This window comes from Sceloporus occidentalis, unplaced genomic scaffold (genome assembly GCF_023333645.1).
Source record: "Sceloporus occidentalis isolate IW3139 unplaced genomic scaffold, rSceOcc1.0.p SCAF_6, whole genome shotgun sequence".
Taxonomy (NCBI): Eukaryota; Metazoa; Chordata; class Lepidosauria; order Squamata; family Phrynosomatidae; genus Sceloporus; species Sceloporus occidentalis.
Window position 1 is genome coordinate 106,642,033 of NW_028316986.1, and position 15,611 is coordinate 106,657,643.

Here is a 15,611-nt window from a genome sequence, read left to right on the forward strand (position 1 = left end):
TCTCTCTTTATTGCGCACGCGCGAAGCTCCCAGCGTCGGTTGGACAGCGGGCGCCTCGCGCAGCCAATCCGAGCACACCGCAGCAAGAGCGCCGCCGTATGACGTCACGATAGTAGTGACGGCGCTTGCGCAGGGACACGTCTCCTCTTTTTTTCTCTTTCTCCCTGGAGAGGGAGGGAGGGGGAGGAGCTGGGGGAGGGGAAAGCCAGAGAGGACGAGAGTGCGCACGCGCACCCAGCAGCTAATGCTCTCGCGAGATCGGCGGAGAGGCCGCCGCAGCCGCCGCTGCTGCTGCCGGGGCCGAGCTCGAGAGCGAGATTAGGGAGGAGGAGGAGGGGTCTCGAGAGGGCAAGCGCGAGCCGGAGGAGGAGGGGGCGGGGCGAGGAGGAGGAGGAGGAGGAGGCTGTCATGGCGGGGCAGCAGTTCCAGTACGACCACAGCGGCAACACCTTCTTCTACTTCCTCACCAGCTTCGTGGCCCTCATCGTCATCCCCGCCACCTACTACCTGTGGCCCAGGGACCAGCACGCAGGTGAGCCCCAGGGAGGGAGGGAGGCAGGCAGGGGAAAGATAGCCTTCCCTCTCCTCCTCCTCCTCCTCCTCCTCAGCCACTGACCCTCTGTGTCCCCCTCCCTTCCTCCCCTGAAGGCCGGGCCTTGGAGGCCTTTAAACAGGAAAATGAAATGCACAGATATAGGATTATGGGGGACACCTGGCTGAATGAAACTACGTGTGAAAGGGATCTGGGAGTCCAAGTAGACCACAAGTTGAACATGAGTGAACAGTGTGATGCGGCAGCTAACAAGGCCAATGCGATTTTAGGCTGCATCAATAGAAGTATAGTGTCTAGATCAAGGGAAGTAATAGTGCCACTGTATTCTGCTCTGGTCAGTCCCCACCTGGAATATTGTGTCCAGTTCTGGGCACCACAATTTAAAAAGGATGTGGAGAAACAAGTGTGTCCAAGGAGGGCGACTAAAATGGTGAAGGGCCTGGAAACCATGAAGCCCTATGAGGAACGCCTTAGGGAGCTGGGGATGTTTAGCCTGGAGAAAAGAAGGTAAAATGATAGCCCTGTTTAAATACTTGAAGGGATGCCATATTGAGGAGGGAGCAAGCTTGTTTTCTGCTTCTCCAGAGAACAGGACCCGGAACAATGGATACAAGCTCAGGAAAAGGGATTCCAGCTCAACATTAGGAGGAACTTCCTGACAGTAAGGGATGTTTGACAGTGGAACACACTCCCTTGGAGTGTGGTGGAGTCTCCTTCTTTGGAGGTCTTTAAGCAGAGGCTGGATGGCCATCTGTCAGGGATGCTTTGATGGAGGGTTCCCGCATGGCAGAAAGGGGTTGGACTGGATGGCCCTTGTGGTCTCTTCCAACTCTATTACATTCTATGACCTGCCTTTCATCTCCATCTCTGCTTTTCCTGTCCCAAAACCTCCTCCATTTTGAGCCTGACAGCCAAGAAGTCGAACAGATGGTTCCTATAGCAGATAAAGCCATCAAGTACCGCAGATCAAGTATTCCCTATTACCATGCTAGACCTAGTAAAACTAAGAATGGGGAATGTGGCCATGAAAGAACTAGAAAAGATCCTAAAATGTCAAGATATACAACTGAGCACAAAAGTTAGAATCATACAAGCCGTTGTATTCCCTATTACCACGCACAGATGGTAATAGGGAATAGGCTCAGGGTCACCATTCGTCAGAAAGGACTTGAAGGCACACAGCAACAAGAACAACAACAACAACAGCATAACATGTATAGCACCTTGTGAAGTTTATTTCTGTTTCTCTCTTTTTCCTGTCATCTAGCATGTTGACCTTTTGGGCGCTGGAAATCCAGAGAAGTAATTCACTTCTGCCTCAAGAATCAATGTCGTTTTTGTTTTGTTTTGTTTTTGCATGGCTTCTGGATTTTTCATGGAGTCTGTGGTTCATAGTATTATAGCATTTGAAGGGTCTTCTGAGGGTCCCTTTTTGGGTTCAGACTGGTGCTGTATGGTGTATAGGACCAGTAGGGTCTCCCTCTTCCCTGCAACAGACCAGGGACTGGCACCATAGTTATTATATCTACTGGATACAACTGTTTCTTTCTTTCCAGGAAACTTGTTACAGAGTGGCAGCCAATGGCTCATGAATCACCTCTGGTCCACAGAAAAATGTACTTTGAATAGCATTGCTATTAGAGGGCATAGAAAAATGTATGTGTACAGTTGAACCTCCCCCACCCCCCACGTAAGGCAGATTTTGCCTATGCTTGAGGCCCATTCAAATAAATGGGCGCGGTGAGGGGCGCACCCCTATTCATTCAAATGGAGCGTGCCACCCCTTGTGCCCTGTGCGCTCCCCGTGGCTTGAGCACGTACGCTCAAAGCCGCATATAATGCAGATGCACTGTATGCATAACTGCTTTGAGAGCCAGTTGGCATAGTGGTCTGAGTGTCGAATTACAACTTTGGCGACCAGTGTTCAGTTCCCCACTGGGCCATGAAACCCACTGGGAAAGTCACACGCTTTCAGCCTTGGAGGAAGGCAATGGCAAACCTCCTCTGAATAAATATTGGCAAGAAAACCCCCATTATAAGTTTGCCTTAGAGTTACCATAAGACAGAAATGACTTGAAGACACACAACAACAAATGTGTAACTGCTTAGTATGCATACTAAAGCTTCAGGTGAACATAGCACAACCAGTCTGGGTGATACTGTATGTTCAAGACTCTAGTCTAGTCACATATGCTGTGCTTCATTAACCTAGGGAAATAGGTTATCTACCGCAGCTTGGCTTGTAAATTGGATTAGCAGCTTCCATGATGAAAAGAGGATGCCTGCGTTTGTGCTTTCTGACAGTTCAAATCCAATAGAGTTTAAGGGACAGGTAGCCTTCATGTAAATATCCTTGCCTGTGCACCCTGACTCTGCCTAGGGAATATAAGCCTTAGACCTACAGATGTAAAGCAGTGATCCATGCCATTTCAACTTGGCCTCCAGAGTATGTGGGATATTGATACAAGCTTTCCTTCATTGTAGCCTTTGTATTAGTGAGAAGCAAATGAATGTGCAACTTGATACTAAACCACAGTCTGTGCACTATCACTGGTTTCAATTCCAGGCCCCTAAGAAGCTATTGGGAAAATTCCAAGAATGCTCTGGAGTAAACAAGCCATGTAGTAAGTAGTTACTGACTCCAGTCATGCTTCTGAAGATCTCTCCTACCTTGTTTTATGTCTGTATTTATTTGACTCCTACAAAATGAGTCTCAATCATTATTTTTCACATCTTTGCCACAGTACACCATTGTCAGATGGCTACACACTCTTTTACTGCTATGCCCTGTCATTTCCAGAGGATACGTTTCTCAATGGGCTGCAGCCAATAGTGCTGTTTTCCTACTTCCTCTTATAAGGGAGTAAGTACAAGCCAGATGGCTGCTCTTTATATTACCTTTATTTTATCATGCACTTACTTACACTCAGTATTAGCCTTGTATACTCTGTTCTGTAGCTTCTTGTTGATAGGCTGGCTTCCTAGCAGACTCTGTGAAATTGGAAATTTGAGGTAGTTAACTCAGCGTAAGAGGGAGCACAAGCAGCAAGAGATGATATAAAATAGGGTCTTGGGAAAGAAACAAAGAAAGGCATTTTCTTAATATGTTTAAATACATATTATTTCAAAAGCTAGCATGGTGTAGTGGTTTGATTGGTGGCCTATGACCTGAGAGGCCAGGGTTTGATTCCCTGCTGAGCCATGGAAATCTACTGGGTGACCTTGGGCAAGTTTCAGATTCAGGGGAAAGGAAGGGCAAAATCCCTCTCAACAAATTTTGGTAAGAAAACCCTGTGGTAGGTTCACCTTATGGTTGCCATAAGTTAGAAATGACTTGAAGGCACAACAACAACAAATAATGTGGTGGGTAGCTATATGCATAATATTCAGTAGCAAAAATTAAGAGCCACCCAAATGGCCTGAATGAAAGTGAGAAGAGATATCTTATCTGGGGCAGAAATTCCCACAATTGTGTATTTTGATGGGAAAAAATTTCTCATCCTCCTGTCACCTATTCCTCTGGTAATGAGACTGGAACAGAGCTTGTCTTAAAGATCAGAGTTAACAGACAGGAGAATGTGGGAGCTTGTAGTTTTTCAGATTACTGTTTCTAAGCTGTTGACAACTGTAAAGTTAACAAAGTCTTGAGTTCAGTTGAAAATAAACACACAGGCGGGTTATAGACTGCCCATTTGGGGCAGTCTGCACCCGCCCCTTTCCCCGGTGTATCGGGGCCTCAGCGTGCAGAGCGGCAGCCGTTGAGGCCCCGATCCGCCGCTTTTCAGGCTGCGGGGAAGCAGCAAAAGGCCGCTTCCCTGCAGCCTGAAAAGGGGTGTCCCTGGGGCTTCAAGCCCTAAAGACACCCCGCGGCAGCGGGGAGAAGGAGAAAGGGGCCGCTTGGCCCCTTTCTCTTTTAGTCCGCTGGGCGCAGCCGTCTGAAGGCTGCGCCCAGTGGACTAAACCAGGAAGGAGCTCCGAAACGGAGCTCCTTCCTGCTCCGTGTTCAGGGCGCACTAAGCGCCCTGGTGCGGAGCAAGGATGTCACGTCCGCATCGCCCCGTCTAGAGGCGGCGCGGCCGTGACGTCCTCACGGCGGCGGCCGTATGGAAGGGCCGCCGCCGTTTAGTGCATGACGAGCACGCACTAGGGTTAGGGCGGTGCGGAAGCACCGCCCTTTTGTAACCCTAGTGCGTGCTCGTCACGCACTAAAGTGCCGGTCTGTAACCGGCCTCAGTCAGTTCATTGGAGTAGCAGTTAAATTATGTGCTTCATGAAACTGACTGTTAACTGCAGTATTTTGCACTAATTTACACTTACAGATACATCTCAAAGACAGACACCAAGTTGCATTAGAGTACCATACTTGATATAATTAAGGCATATGTGATTATGTCCAGTTCTGCCTGCTGCAGAAATAGGTGCAGCTGGGCAAAACTTACCTGATAAAGTTGTCCTTACAAGCTTTCACAGGCTTAAAACCTTATTCTTCTGGACGATGCTTCCTCATCCTAAACTGGCGATATCACTATCCATGTCTTGGTGCTCCCTGTAGATTCGACATGTAGTCCATTATTATTATTATTATTATTATTATTATTTATATAGCGCTGTAGATTTGCAGAGCGCTGTACATAAAACAATCAATATAAAAGAGTAAACCTGCCTATGGTGTACAATCTAAGAAATAATAGGATAATACATATAAAATACATAGCAATACAGGAAATGGTTCAATAAAACAGGCAACAAAAACAACATCAAACAGCAAATGATAATCACGCAGTGCCTGGGAACGCTTCTCTGAACAAGATGGTCTTCAGCTTCGTTTTCAAAAGAAAGCAAGCTGTTCCTGTTCCAGGAAAAGCCACAGAGAAGAATAATTCAATTCCTTGTTTGCATTTATAGTCTCCTTCCCTGGTATTATTAAAAACTATAAAAATCAAAACTTCTATGGCAGTGTAGTGAATCTAGGGCTATGTTGGCAGAAGATGTTCATAAAAAGGACTTCTGTCCAATTTTTTGTGGGGGGATTTCCCCCTCCCTCTGCATCACAGCTGTTATTGTCATTGTTATCTGCTGTTACATCGACTTTGACTTATGGCAACCCTATGAATGAGAGATTTGGCAGATCTCCCATTATCAACTGCCCAGGTCTTGCAAACTAAGGACTGTGGCTTCCTTGATTTTAATCAATCGTAGTACGGTCTCCCCTCTTTTCCTACTGCCTTCCCCAGCAAGAAGCTGTACAGTAATACATTTAGCAGGAGTCCCCAATCCCCTGTATAGCATATTCAAGGAGTGGCTTGTGTCACGAAGAAGGAACAGAGAAATCTGCTTCTGCCAGATCGGTTGTACATGGTTAGATCTACCCCCAAACCAGAATGCTTAACAATTTCCGCTCATTTACATTTGGGAATAGGCAGAGTGGTCAAGCAAGTATATGAAAGAGGTAATAGCAAATAGGCATACTGCTTTTCTCTAAATATTCAAAGCAGATGCCTTATTACATGCTTCAGATGTAATACCAAACTGTGCTTTGATGTTGCATGGATAAGCTTGTCTCCACATTTTGCTGTGACCTCCACACTCAAGCAATGATAAAGCAAGCCATGATTGAACTTGGTTTCATATCCCAGGTTCTTAACCAATTGTCATTAGACTAACCCATAAATTCGTATGTTGTGGAAATTGGTTAATTCACAGTTGAAGTGGAACTTTTGTACCCAGCCATAGTCTCCTCAGTTTCTATGTCATGGGAAAAATGGTTAATTCAAAACAAAGTGGAATGTGAAGTCGAAGGCTTTCATGGCCAGCATCCATGGTTTTTTTGTGGGTTTTTCGGGCTATGTGGCCATGTTCTAGAAGATTTTCTTCCTGATGTTTCACCAGCATCTATGGCTGGCATCTTCAGAGAATGCTTGCCTGCAAAAAGTGAGTCTATATATACTGTGTGAGCCAGGGAGTGCAGGAGTGATTAGCATATATATTGTTCTGTGCTGATGGCAGGCCTCAGGCTGGGAGGCTAATGCAAAAGAAGATTAATGTCTGTTAATTGGTGATCATTATCTGCTGGGAAAGCCCCTGACTCTGAGTGGTTTCCCATTTGCATTTGCTGAGTCCTTATTTTGCTATTTCTATTTTGCTATGGCCATCTGGCGGGGGGTTGGACTGGATGGCCCTTATGGTCTCTTCCAATTCTCTGATTCTATCCAATGCCCATATTGGTTGGGGGATGATGGAAATTGCATTCCAATACATCTGGAGGATGCCTGGTTGGGGAAGACAGCTATAGCCAGATGCCCAGGGGATGAGCAGTAATCTCCAGTACAATATTCTGGGAATGCTCAACCAAAAAAGATCAGAGAACTGCTTCAGCTCTATGGTTCTATGATAGAAGGTGTTTGCATTTCAGTGTCCTGCTCTGTATAGCTGTGTTGGTGATAGGTTTTTCATCGTAGTAAACACTTTGTGTATTGCCAACTGCTCTGTTTGCTGATGTCATGCATTGATTACACAAAGTAGTGCATGTCAATGTGTACTGTCAAGTGTAGTTACAGCTAGCACGTCCCAGTTTTCTGTTAAACTCATTATGTTGCACTTTTTGGTGCTGGATCATTGGTTGACGTAGTATGTTTCTGCTACATTATTCTATTTGCATATTGAGTGTAGGGACAAAATCTTTCAAGCGTTTGATAGGATGGTACTGCTACTAAGGCAAGCTTCCACTTTTATAAGTGGCTATGTCATTACTGGAATTTGTGTTGTGCATGTATATTTTCCATTTTTGTTCAAAAGCAATTATAATCATTCATTCATTTGTATCAAGCTTTCCCCAAAACTGGGACTCAGGCTAGCTAACAAAAAATAATGAAAAAATGCAGATAACAACTAAAAATACAAAAAAAATATACAATTAAACTATTCATGTAATTAAAACCATTTTAAAAAAGTCTTTAAAGTCATGGTCATTTTATCTAGAAAAGGGCAATTTATTGTCCACCAAAGTTATGTACCACATATTTAAATGCAGGATAAAGAGTTACTTTGTCAATATTCATTTATATCATTTTCTTTGGTACAATATAGGATTTCTTTATGTTCATGTGCGCATTTATTTTTCTTTAGCTTTTAGTCCCAGATGATGAAAAAAGACATGGCTTGGTTGGATACTTAGTCTTACCTAATGGCAAGTGAAAATTACTTGTAGTGACCAGGCATGGAAGAGTTTCAAATAGTTAGAGAATAAGCACATACACTGAGGTTAACAGAGAAGCAAACAATTTTATGGGCCAGAAACTTTTTTGTGTATGTACTATTTCCTTAGGACTTGCACATGACCAAAATTGAGGTGGTGTTAACATTTGTCAGCATATATAGTATTTGCATGAGTGCATTCACACACAAATGAATTTGACATGGTAGTCTTATTTTTCTTAATAAGTGTTATCAGGAAGCCTGTTGAGCTGTCCTGTTGAATTAAACTTCCTTCAAAAATGTGATGGATAGCTAGTTAACAAAAGTAACTAGGAGATTCTGTGGGAAGCAATAATTGTGAAAAGAATAAACATTCTCTCAAGAACAATTTCAGTGTTAAAGGATTTCAATGCAAATATATTGTAAAGGTTAAACAGAGAAGAATTTAGAGGTTGAAAGAACTCCTTAAAACTTACTTTTAGTATGAACTTGGCTTTAAAATAGATCATTTGAGAATTGGGTAAAACATGAATCACATCGCCTGAGAAGGTGATAAAGGTGTGTTTTTGTGCATGTATATCTGAGTGTGGCACATTAAACACAGTGGTTGGGTTATGAATAAATCAGATTTTGTTGGTTTATGAGAGACTTATTTGGCTTTTATGAACATCCATTTTTATTAATGCAGTAATAAGGACTTGTGCCACAGTAGATATTTAATTTTGTCAAAAGCTGTCTGCTTGCTTACTCTTGATATTTGTAGCACCTTTTGGTCACAGTATGCTTATAAATTTGGGTTTAAATGCGGAGCTGAAATATTTTTACCACTTAATAACAAATGTGCTTAGTTATTCATAAATATTGCCTGATGACTTCATTGAGACACTTTCCAGTATTTATACAATTGAAGCCATAATTCTGATAATACACATTTTTTTCATTATGTCAGTTCCTTGAAAAATCACAATCTGAATAGCTTTAACAAATCATATGATGAAGATTTACATGTAGGAAGAGAGGCTTGGTTTCACTATTTTGCAGTAGTGTATGATACTGTATAGACTTTTATAGTAAACTGGCAGAACTAGTTAATGAAGGTTTATGCAGATCTTTAAAGGTCTAAATAGATCTGCTTTTACTTTGATAAAAAGTAATATAAATGCTGTCTGAGGAACCTTGAGTTAGGAAAAAAATATCTGTTGACAAACCAACCAAGCATGTCATAGATGTTATTATTTTTAAAAAAGTGTGTTCTTTGTGGGTTGTGATGGTGACACTTTCTTCAAGAACATGTAGCTGATAATTGAAGGAAGCAGCTGGTATGATTAGCAACAAATGTTGAGAATATTCATATATGCTTTTGCATAGTATCTAGGATGATCTCAGTATAACAGCTTTGTGTTTCTGGTATTGTATATTTACAATATATAGCATATTTTTGTTTATTGAAAGTGTTGCTATGAGTTGAGATCGACTCGAGGGCAGTTACCAACAAATTGTATATTGGACTCGTTAATTAGCTCAAGCTATAGTTTGGAGGCGGTGCGGCCGTGACGTCGTAATGGCGATGCCCATGTGGACAGGGCACCGCCATTTTGTACATACTCTGTACGTACTAGGGTTGGGGGCGTCTAAAAGAGACGCCCCCAGGCAACCCTAGTACGTATGGAGTACGTACGAAACGGCCTGTTTGTGCGGGGCCTAATATTTTCAGGTGTGTGGATAAAAAACAACAACACCTAGGACACTTGACTATGTAGAGAGAGCAAAAATTATGACAAACATGTTAAATGGATACTCCGGTAAAAATTTCAGTCTGGACAACTGCAGATGTTAGGGTGTGTTTCTCTTTCATTAATGGAATGACTCTTTGAATCCCTGCCCCAGCACAAGGGTAGGAATCATGCAGCTCTCTTGCTGTGTTGTACTGCAAGTCCCAGCATCCTTAGGCAATACAATCAAAGTTGAAGAATGTTGAGAGCTGCATGCCAGCAACCTCAGGAAGGCTACATGATTCCTAACGCTGCTGTAACAAAACCATGTGCTAGTGGAAGAGGTAGGTAAGCTGTTCCTACTACCTGTACCATTTCCACACTGTTCTTCAGGGTCTCTGAAGGGAACTGATGGGTTAAGAGGTGATATGATAGCCCTGTTTAAATATTTGAAGGGATGTCATATTATGGGAGCAAGCTTGTTTTCTGCTGCTCCAGAAACTAGGACCTGGAGCAATGGATGCAAGCTACAGGAAAAGAGATTCCACCTCAACATTAGGAGGAACTTCCTAACAGTAAGGGCTGTTGGACAGTGGAACACACTCCCTCGGAATGTAGTGGAGTCTCCTTCCTTGGACGTCTTTAAGCAGAGGCTGATGGCCATCTGTCAGGGATGCTTTGATTGAGAGTTCCTGCATGGCAGAGGATTGGACTGGATGGCCCTTGCGGGCTTTTCTGACTCTATGATTCTATGAAATCTCTTTTTCTCCACTTCTATCAGTAGAAGCATCTGCTAGATTTGTCTTCACATGAAAGAAAGAGCACTTACTAGGTAGATTGAAAAATGGATGGGAATCTATGATCTTCCAGATGTTTTGGCCCCAACTATTGTTAGCCTTCCCCAGCATGCCCAAGTGCTCAGAGGTAATGGAATTTCTAGTCCAACATGGCTTGGAAAGTTACACATTCTAGACTGTTCTTCTAAAGTCATCTGCCAACATAATGATAAAAGGACATTTAATTAGTGAAAACAGAACAGACTACCACATCATGTCCTTTAGGTATACTACCCAACTAGAGTGAAATGTGTGTGTGTGTGTGGGGGGCAATTGTTCGGTCATTTAGCCCTAAGTGGTACTAAGGTCCAAAACACACTGCAGAAATAATTCAGTTTGAGACCAATTTAACTGCCCTGGCTCAATGCTAGGGAATGCCAGGAACTGTAGTTTTGTGAGATGTTTAGCTTTCTCTGGTGCCACAATAAACTATAGTTGCCAGAATTCCCTAGGACTGAGCCAGGGCAATTAAAGCGGTCTCAAGCTGGATTATTTCTGCAGTGTGTTTTGAACCTAAATTAGCAAAAGGGTGCATGATCCCTTGATTCAGAAGCTCTTCAGAGTAAGTCATTTGTATATGCTTGCATATTGCATGCACATTTATTCAGAATTGCAGTATTACTGTTGTATGGATCTACAACAATTGTATTGGTATCTGACATGAAAATAGTGAGATTTTCCTAGCCATCTTCAGTAGTTTAGTTTCAATGGTCTATGGTTTAACAGATTGAATGTCTGTTATTTTCATGTCAGTAAAGATCTTGAATTCAGATGCAGATAATTCTGTACTTAAGAATTGTGCCCAGAAAATAACTGTTTACAGTTTAATATAAAATCTCATATTATTCTAGTTTGTGCGTGTTTGTTCTGAAGGAATATAACTTCTTTGTTGGAACAGCTTCATTGGTTACTGGTCCATTTCTGGTTTGGACTTAGAAATTGCTGGTTTTGACTTACCAAACCCTTTAGGTCCAGACTATTTGAAAACCTTTATCTCTTCATATGAGTCTTGCGATCTTAGGAAGAGGGATTTGTCTCCATCCATCCCACCACCCTCCTAGGCTAGGTTGGTAGGGACATGGAGGCAAGTGTTCTTGGTGGCTGCTCTTAGGCCTTCGAACCTCCACTTGACAAGTTTCCATCTGCCTCTTTTCTGTTGTCTTTTTGCCAGCAGCTAAAGAGCTCCTTGTTTAAACAGGCCTTCAGTCTTGGCTGACTGGGGTGGTGTGATGTGTAATGGAGTGTGCTGTTTTAATATGCATTGTGCATTTTAAGCGGTTTATATTGTTTAACATTTTAATGTTTTAAAAATTGTGTTTTAATTGGAGTAGGCAGGATATAAATAGAAGTTACTATTAATATTAAGTTATTATTAATGCTTTTTAACTTTTGTACTTCATATTGTTTTAACTGCTTTTTTTAGTTTATGCTGTAAGCTGCTTTGAATCCCAATCAGGAGAAATGTGGGGGGGGGGATGGTGATGATGATGGTGATGATGATGATGATATAAAAGAATGAGCATGAACGGTGTAGTTTGGCATAATGAGTACACTTAAATAATTTTTTCAGCTTTCAGCTGAGATTTATGTCGCAACACTGAAAAGACATTTCAAACTGCATATTTGGCTTAATTTGTAACTTTAATATAAGGCAAGAGGATGAGGTATGAACATGCACCTCCTTTTGGGAAGTAAAAGATCAATTTCTTTGGACTGCAGCTGCTGGGAGAAGTATTTAACCACATAGGAGGTATCAGCTGTGCCTCCCTTTTCACAAACCTGCTGTTCATGTTGACAGAAGAGCAGAAATATTTTCCTTCATAGGTTGCATCCACACTGCAGAAATAATCTAGTTTGACACCACTTTAACTTCCATGGCTCAATGGTATGAAATTCTGAGAATTGTAGTTTGTTGTGGCACCAGAGCTCTCTGACAGAGAAGGCTAAATATCTCAGAAAATTACAATTCCCAGAATTCCATAGCATTGAGCCATGGCAGTTAAAGTGGTGTCAGACCAGATTATTTATGCAATGTGACAAAATACTTTTTTCTTTAAGGTTTCAGCAGATTCAAGAATAGATCCATGTTCACAGGTTGTTCTGCTGCTACCCAACATTAAAATGTTTTTCCTTTCTCTCTTGTTCCATCACCAGAGCAAATTCGCTTGAAAAATTTAAGAAAAGTATATGGAAGATGCCTGTGGTATCGATTACGGTTGTTAAAACCCCAGCAGAATATAATTCCCACCATAAAGTAAGTATGTTTTGGTATGTAAGATGTAGATTCTTATTTTTTTGATAAGAGCTGTATTAATTTTATATTAAAATTTAAATCAAACGTTCAATAATACTATGCCAGACTCTTAATGTTATTACAGGAGTAGGTCCTAGAAGACTTGTGAATGGGCTTTTGAGGTCATAAATGTAAAGAAGCTGAGGAAGACGATCCATACTTCAAAGACTGAGTTTCTAATAATAATATAATTTTACTAGGTGAAATATTTTAGGATTCATAAATCTTCTTTAAACAATTGTATTCATAGTCACTTTAAATCTAGTACTGTACTGTAGTTATAGAACTGCTTTGGAGATTCTGGGATTAGGAGCTTTCTGGGTGTTCCCAAGGATAAGTCTTTTCCAGAAGGACAGTTTCTTTACCACTGCTGATAACAGTCATAGAGAAGTAGTGGGTGGATGTGTTCTTGTTTGGACTTGTGTGGACTTGGAAACCATTGGCTTAAATTAATAGTAATGTTTACTGTGAAGGTCAGTATTGAGGAATCCACATTGGTTTCACCATTGCTTTCTACACAATTTAAGGAATAGGGATAAAGAGTTTAAGCAATTAAGATCTTTACGAGAAACTGCTGTGGAACCCTAGTTGATGGACAGGCAGAAGAGGACTTTTTGTAATGTTGCTCTCATACTGTTGAATACAGAATACACTCTTCCAGATTTGCTGTCAGTCTTCCTTTTCATTGCCTTTAGGAAGGGTGTGCAGACAGTGCATCCTTTTAAAATGTTTTAGTATTTATTATTATGAGGATCTTAATTGTTTTGTTGTTAAATCTTTTTTTAGTGAGGTTGTTAGCAATCTTTTTTAATAGTAGAATTTAAAACTGAGAATATATTCTGAACATTTTGGGGACTATCAGTTTATTCAATAGGCAGTGCTGATCTTGTGTAACTGCTTTAAAGATTCTTTTATCATTGTTGCCTGTAATAAAACACAACATATACTTTGATAGTAAGCAACTTACCGTATTTTCCGGCGTATAAGACGACTGGGTGTATAAGACGACCCCCACTTTTTTTGGTTAAAATATAGAGTTTGGGATATACTCGCTGTATAAGACTACCCCTCATCCAAATCCAAGCAGGGAGCAGGCCAGTGGTGCTCGCGCCGGCCGCGCTCCCTCGCGACCTCTGCGGAGGCCTCGACCTCCTCAGAGGCCTGGAAGGAGGGAGCAGCCTGGCTGCAATTGTGGCGATCGCGGCGGCCACACACTCCTTCCAGGCCCCTGCGGAGGCCTCAGCCTCCTCAGAGGCCAGGAAGGAGGGAGCAGCCCAGCTGTGATCGTGGGGGCCACGTGCTCCGTCCAGGCCCCTGCGGAGGCCTCAGCCTCCTCAGAGGCCAGGAAGGAGGGAGCAGCGTGTCCGCGACCATGGTGATCGTGGGGGCCATGCGCTCCTTCCAGGCTCCTGCGGAGGCCTCGGTCTCCTCAGAGGCTTGGAAGGAGGGAGCAGCCCGGTGGCGATCGCGGCGGCCATGCGCTCCTTCTAGGTCCCTGCAGAGGCCTTGGCCTCCTCAGAGGCCTGGAAGGAGGGAGCAGCCCGGCTGTGATTGCGGTGATCGCGGTGGCCATGCGCTCCTTCCAGGCCCCTGCGGAGGCCTGGGCCTGGGAAGGTGGGAGCAGGCCGGGGCTTAATCCCATGTACAAGATGACCCCCAACTTTGAAGAACATTTTCATGGGTTAAAAAGTCATCTTGTACGCCGGAAAATATGGTACATTCAGAATTTTAAACATTTAAAAATGCTTCTTTCAAAAAAATCTTTTTCATTTTCTCAGGAAGGCAATTCTGCTTGCTGGATGGGCACTCTTATTGTTTCTTGTTTACAAAGTTTCCAAAACAGACAGAGAATATCATGAATACAACCCATATGAAGTATTAAGTTTAGACCAAGTAAGTAATATCCTTCACTATTTATTATTTAATTCTGTTTGAAATAAATTCCCAGGTACATTCAAGAGTACATGAAGTAATTAGGCACCATCCAGTGTCATGGGAATGGACTTTCCCTACCTCTCCCCTCCATTGTGCCCCTGTTTGCATCAGATGGTCTAGAGCAGATGAATGGGGTTGGCTGCAGAAGAACGGGAGAAGTACTGTAGGTCCATTTCAATTGATAAATGCCTTCTAAATTCAGTCCTTTTGGAGGCTAAAGTATTATCAATATGTAGTATTTCTCATTTGAAAACTGGCACAAACTACTTTATGTAAAAAAAATGTATTTTGATGTATGTTAAGCAATTCTAGCTTCTGGGTGTTTTTTGTTTTACTTAGAGATCCGATGCTGTGGGGAGAAAACTGTCACCCCCATTTTTCCCAAAGCCCCTCTGTTCTGAATCACTAGCTGAATGCAGTGATGATGGACTGTTTATGGGCACAGAAGTTGAGAATTAATATCTACAAGACTCTCTCTCTCTCTCTCTCTCTCTCTCTCTCTCTCTCTCTCTCTCTCTGTGTGTGTGTGTGTGTGTGTGTGTGTATGAGAGAGAGAGAGAGAGAGAGAGATTTTTGATCTGGGCTTGGACATGTGGGTTGTCTTGGATGAGGTTACATTCCCCTTAAACGATCACATAATCACATCTGTGTTGGATATTGCAGTATGCTCTTCATGGGACTGTATTTGAAAGTTATTAAGAAACGTAATGGTAAAAATTGTCAAGTTGTTTCCGACTATAGTGTGTGGTGCATATCTCTGTCACTAAACCAAGGGAGACAGCGTTGTTAAAGACTACTCTGCAGAATGTGTGGCCAGCATGATTGCTTGGAATGCTGTTACTTTCCCACCGAAGTGGTACCTGTTTGTCTTCTTGCACTTTTACACGCTTTTAAACTGCTAGGTTGGCAGAGGTTGGGTCTAGCAATAGGAACTCACCCCATCATGCAGCACTTGGGTCTCGACCTGCCGATCTTGCAATCAACAGAATTGGCATCTTAATGGCTGAGCCACCACATCTCTTTATTTAAAAACTCAGGGGGGATACAGATGGCTCCATGCCGCCCATTTTCCCCCCTCATTGGTGCCA

General features: G+C 42.5%; 1 protein-coding gene across 1 annotated transcript in view; it reads left to right on the forward strand.

Moving 5' to 3' along the window:
* Window positions 1-389: 389 nt before the first annotated feature.
* Window positions 390-15,611, forward strand: part of SEC63 (SEC63 protein translocation regulator) — a 52,129-nt gene continuing 36,907 nt past the window's right edge. Inside the window, exons 1-3 of the mRNA XM_089530634.1 lie at window positions 390-532; window positions 12,450-12,549; window positions 14,367-14,481. Coding sequence (XP_089386760.1) covers window positions 409-532; window positions 12,450-12,549; window positions 14,367-14,481 — 339 coding nt within the window. The 5' untranslated portion in view covers window positions 390-408. The remainder of the gene's footprint in view (window positions 533-12,449; window positions 12,550-14,366; window positions 14,482-15,611) is intronic.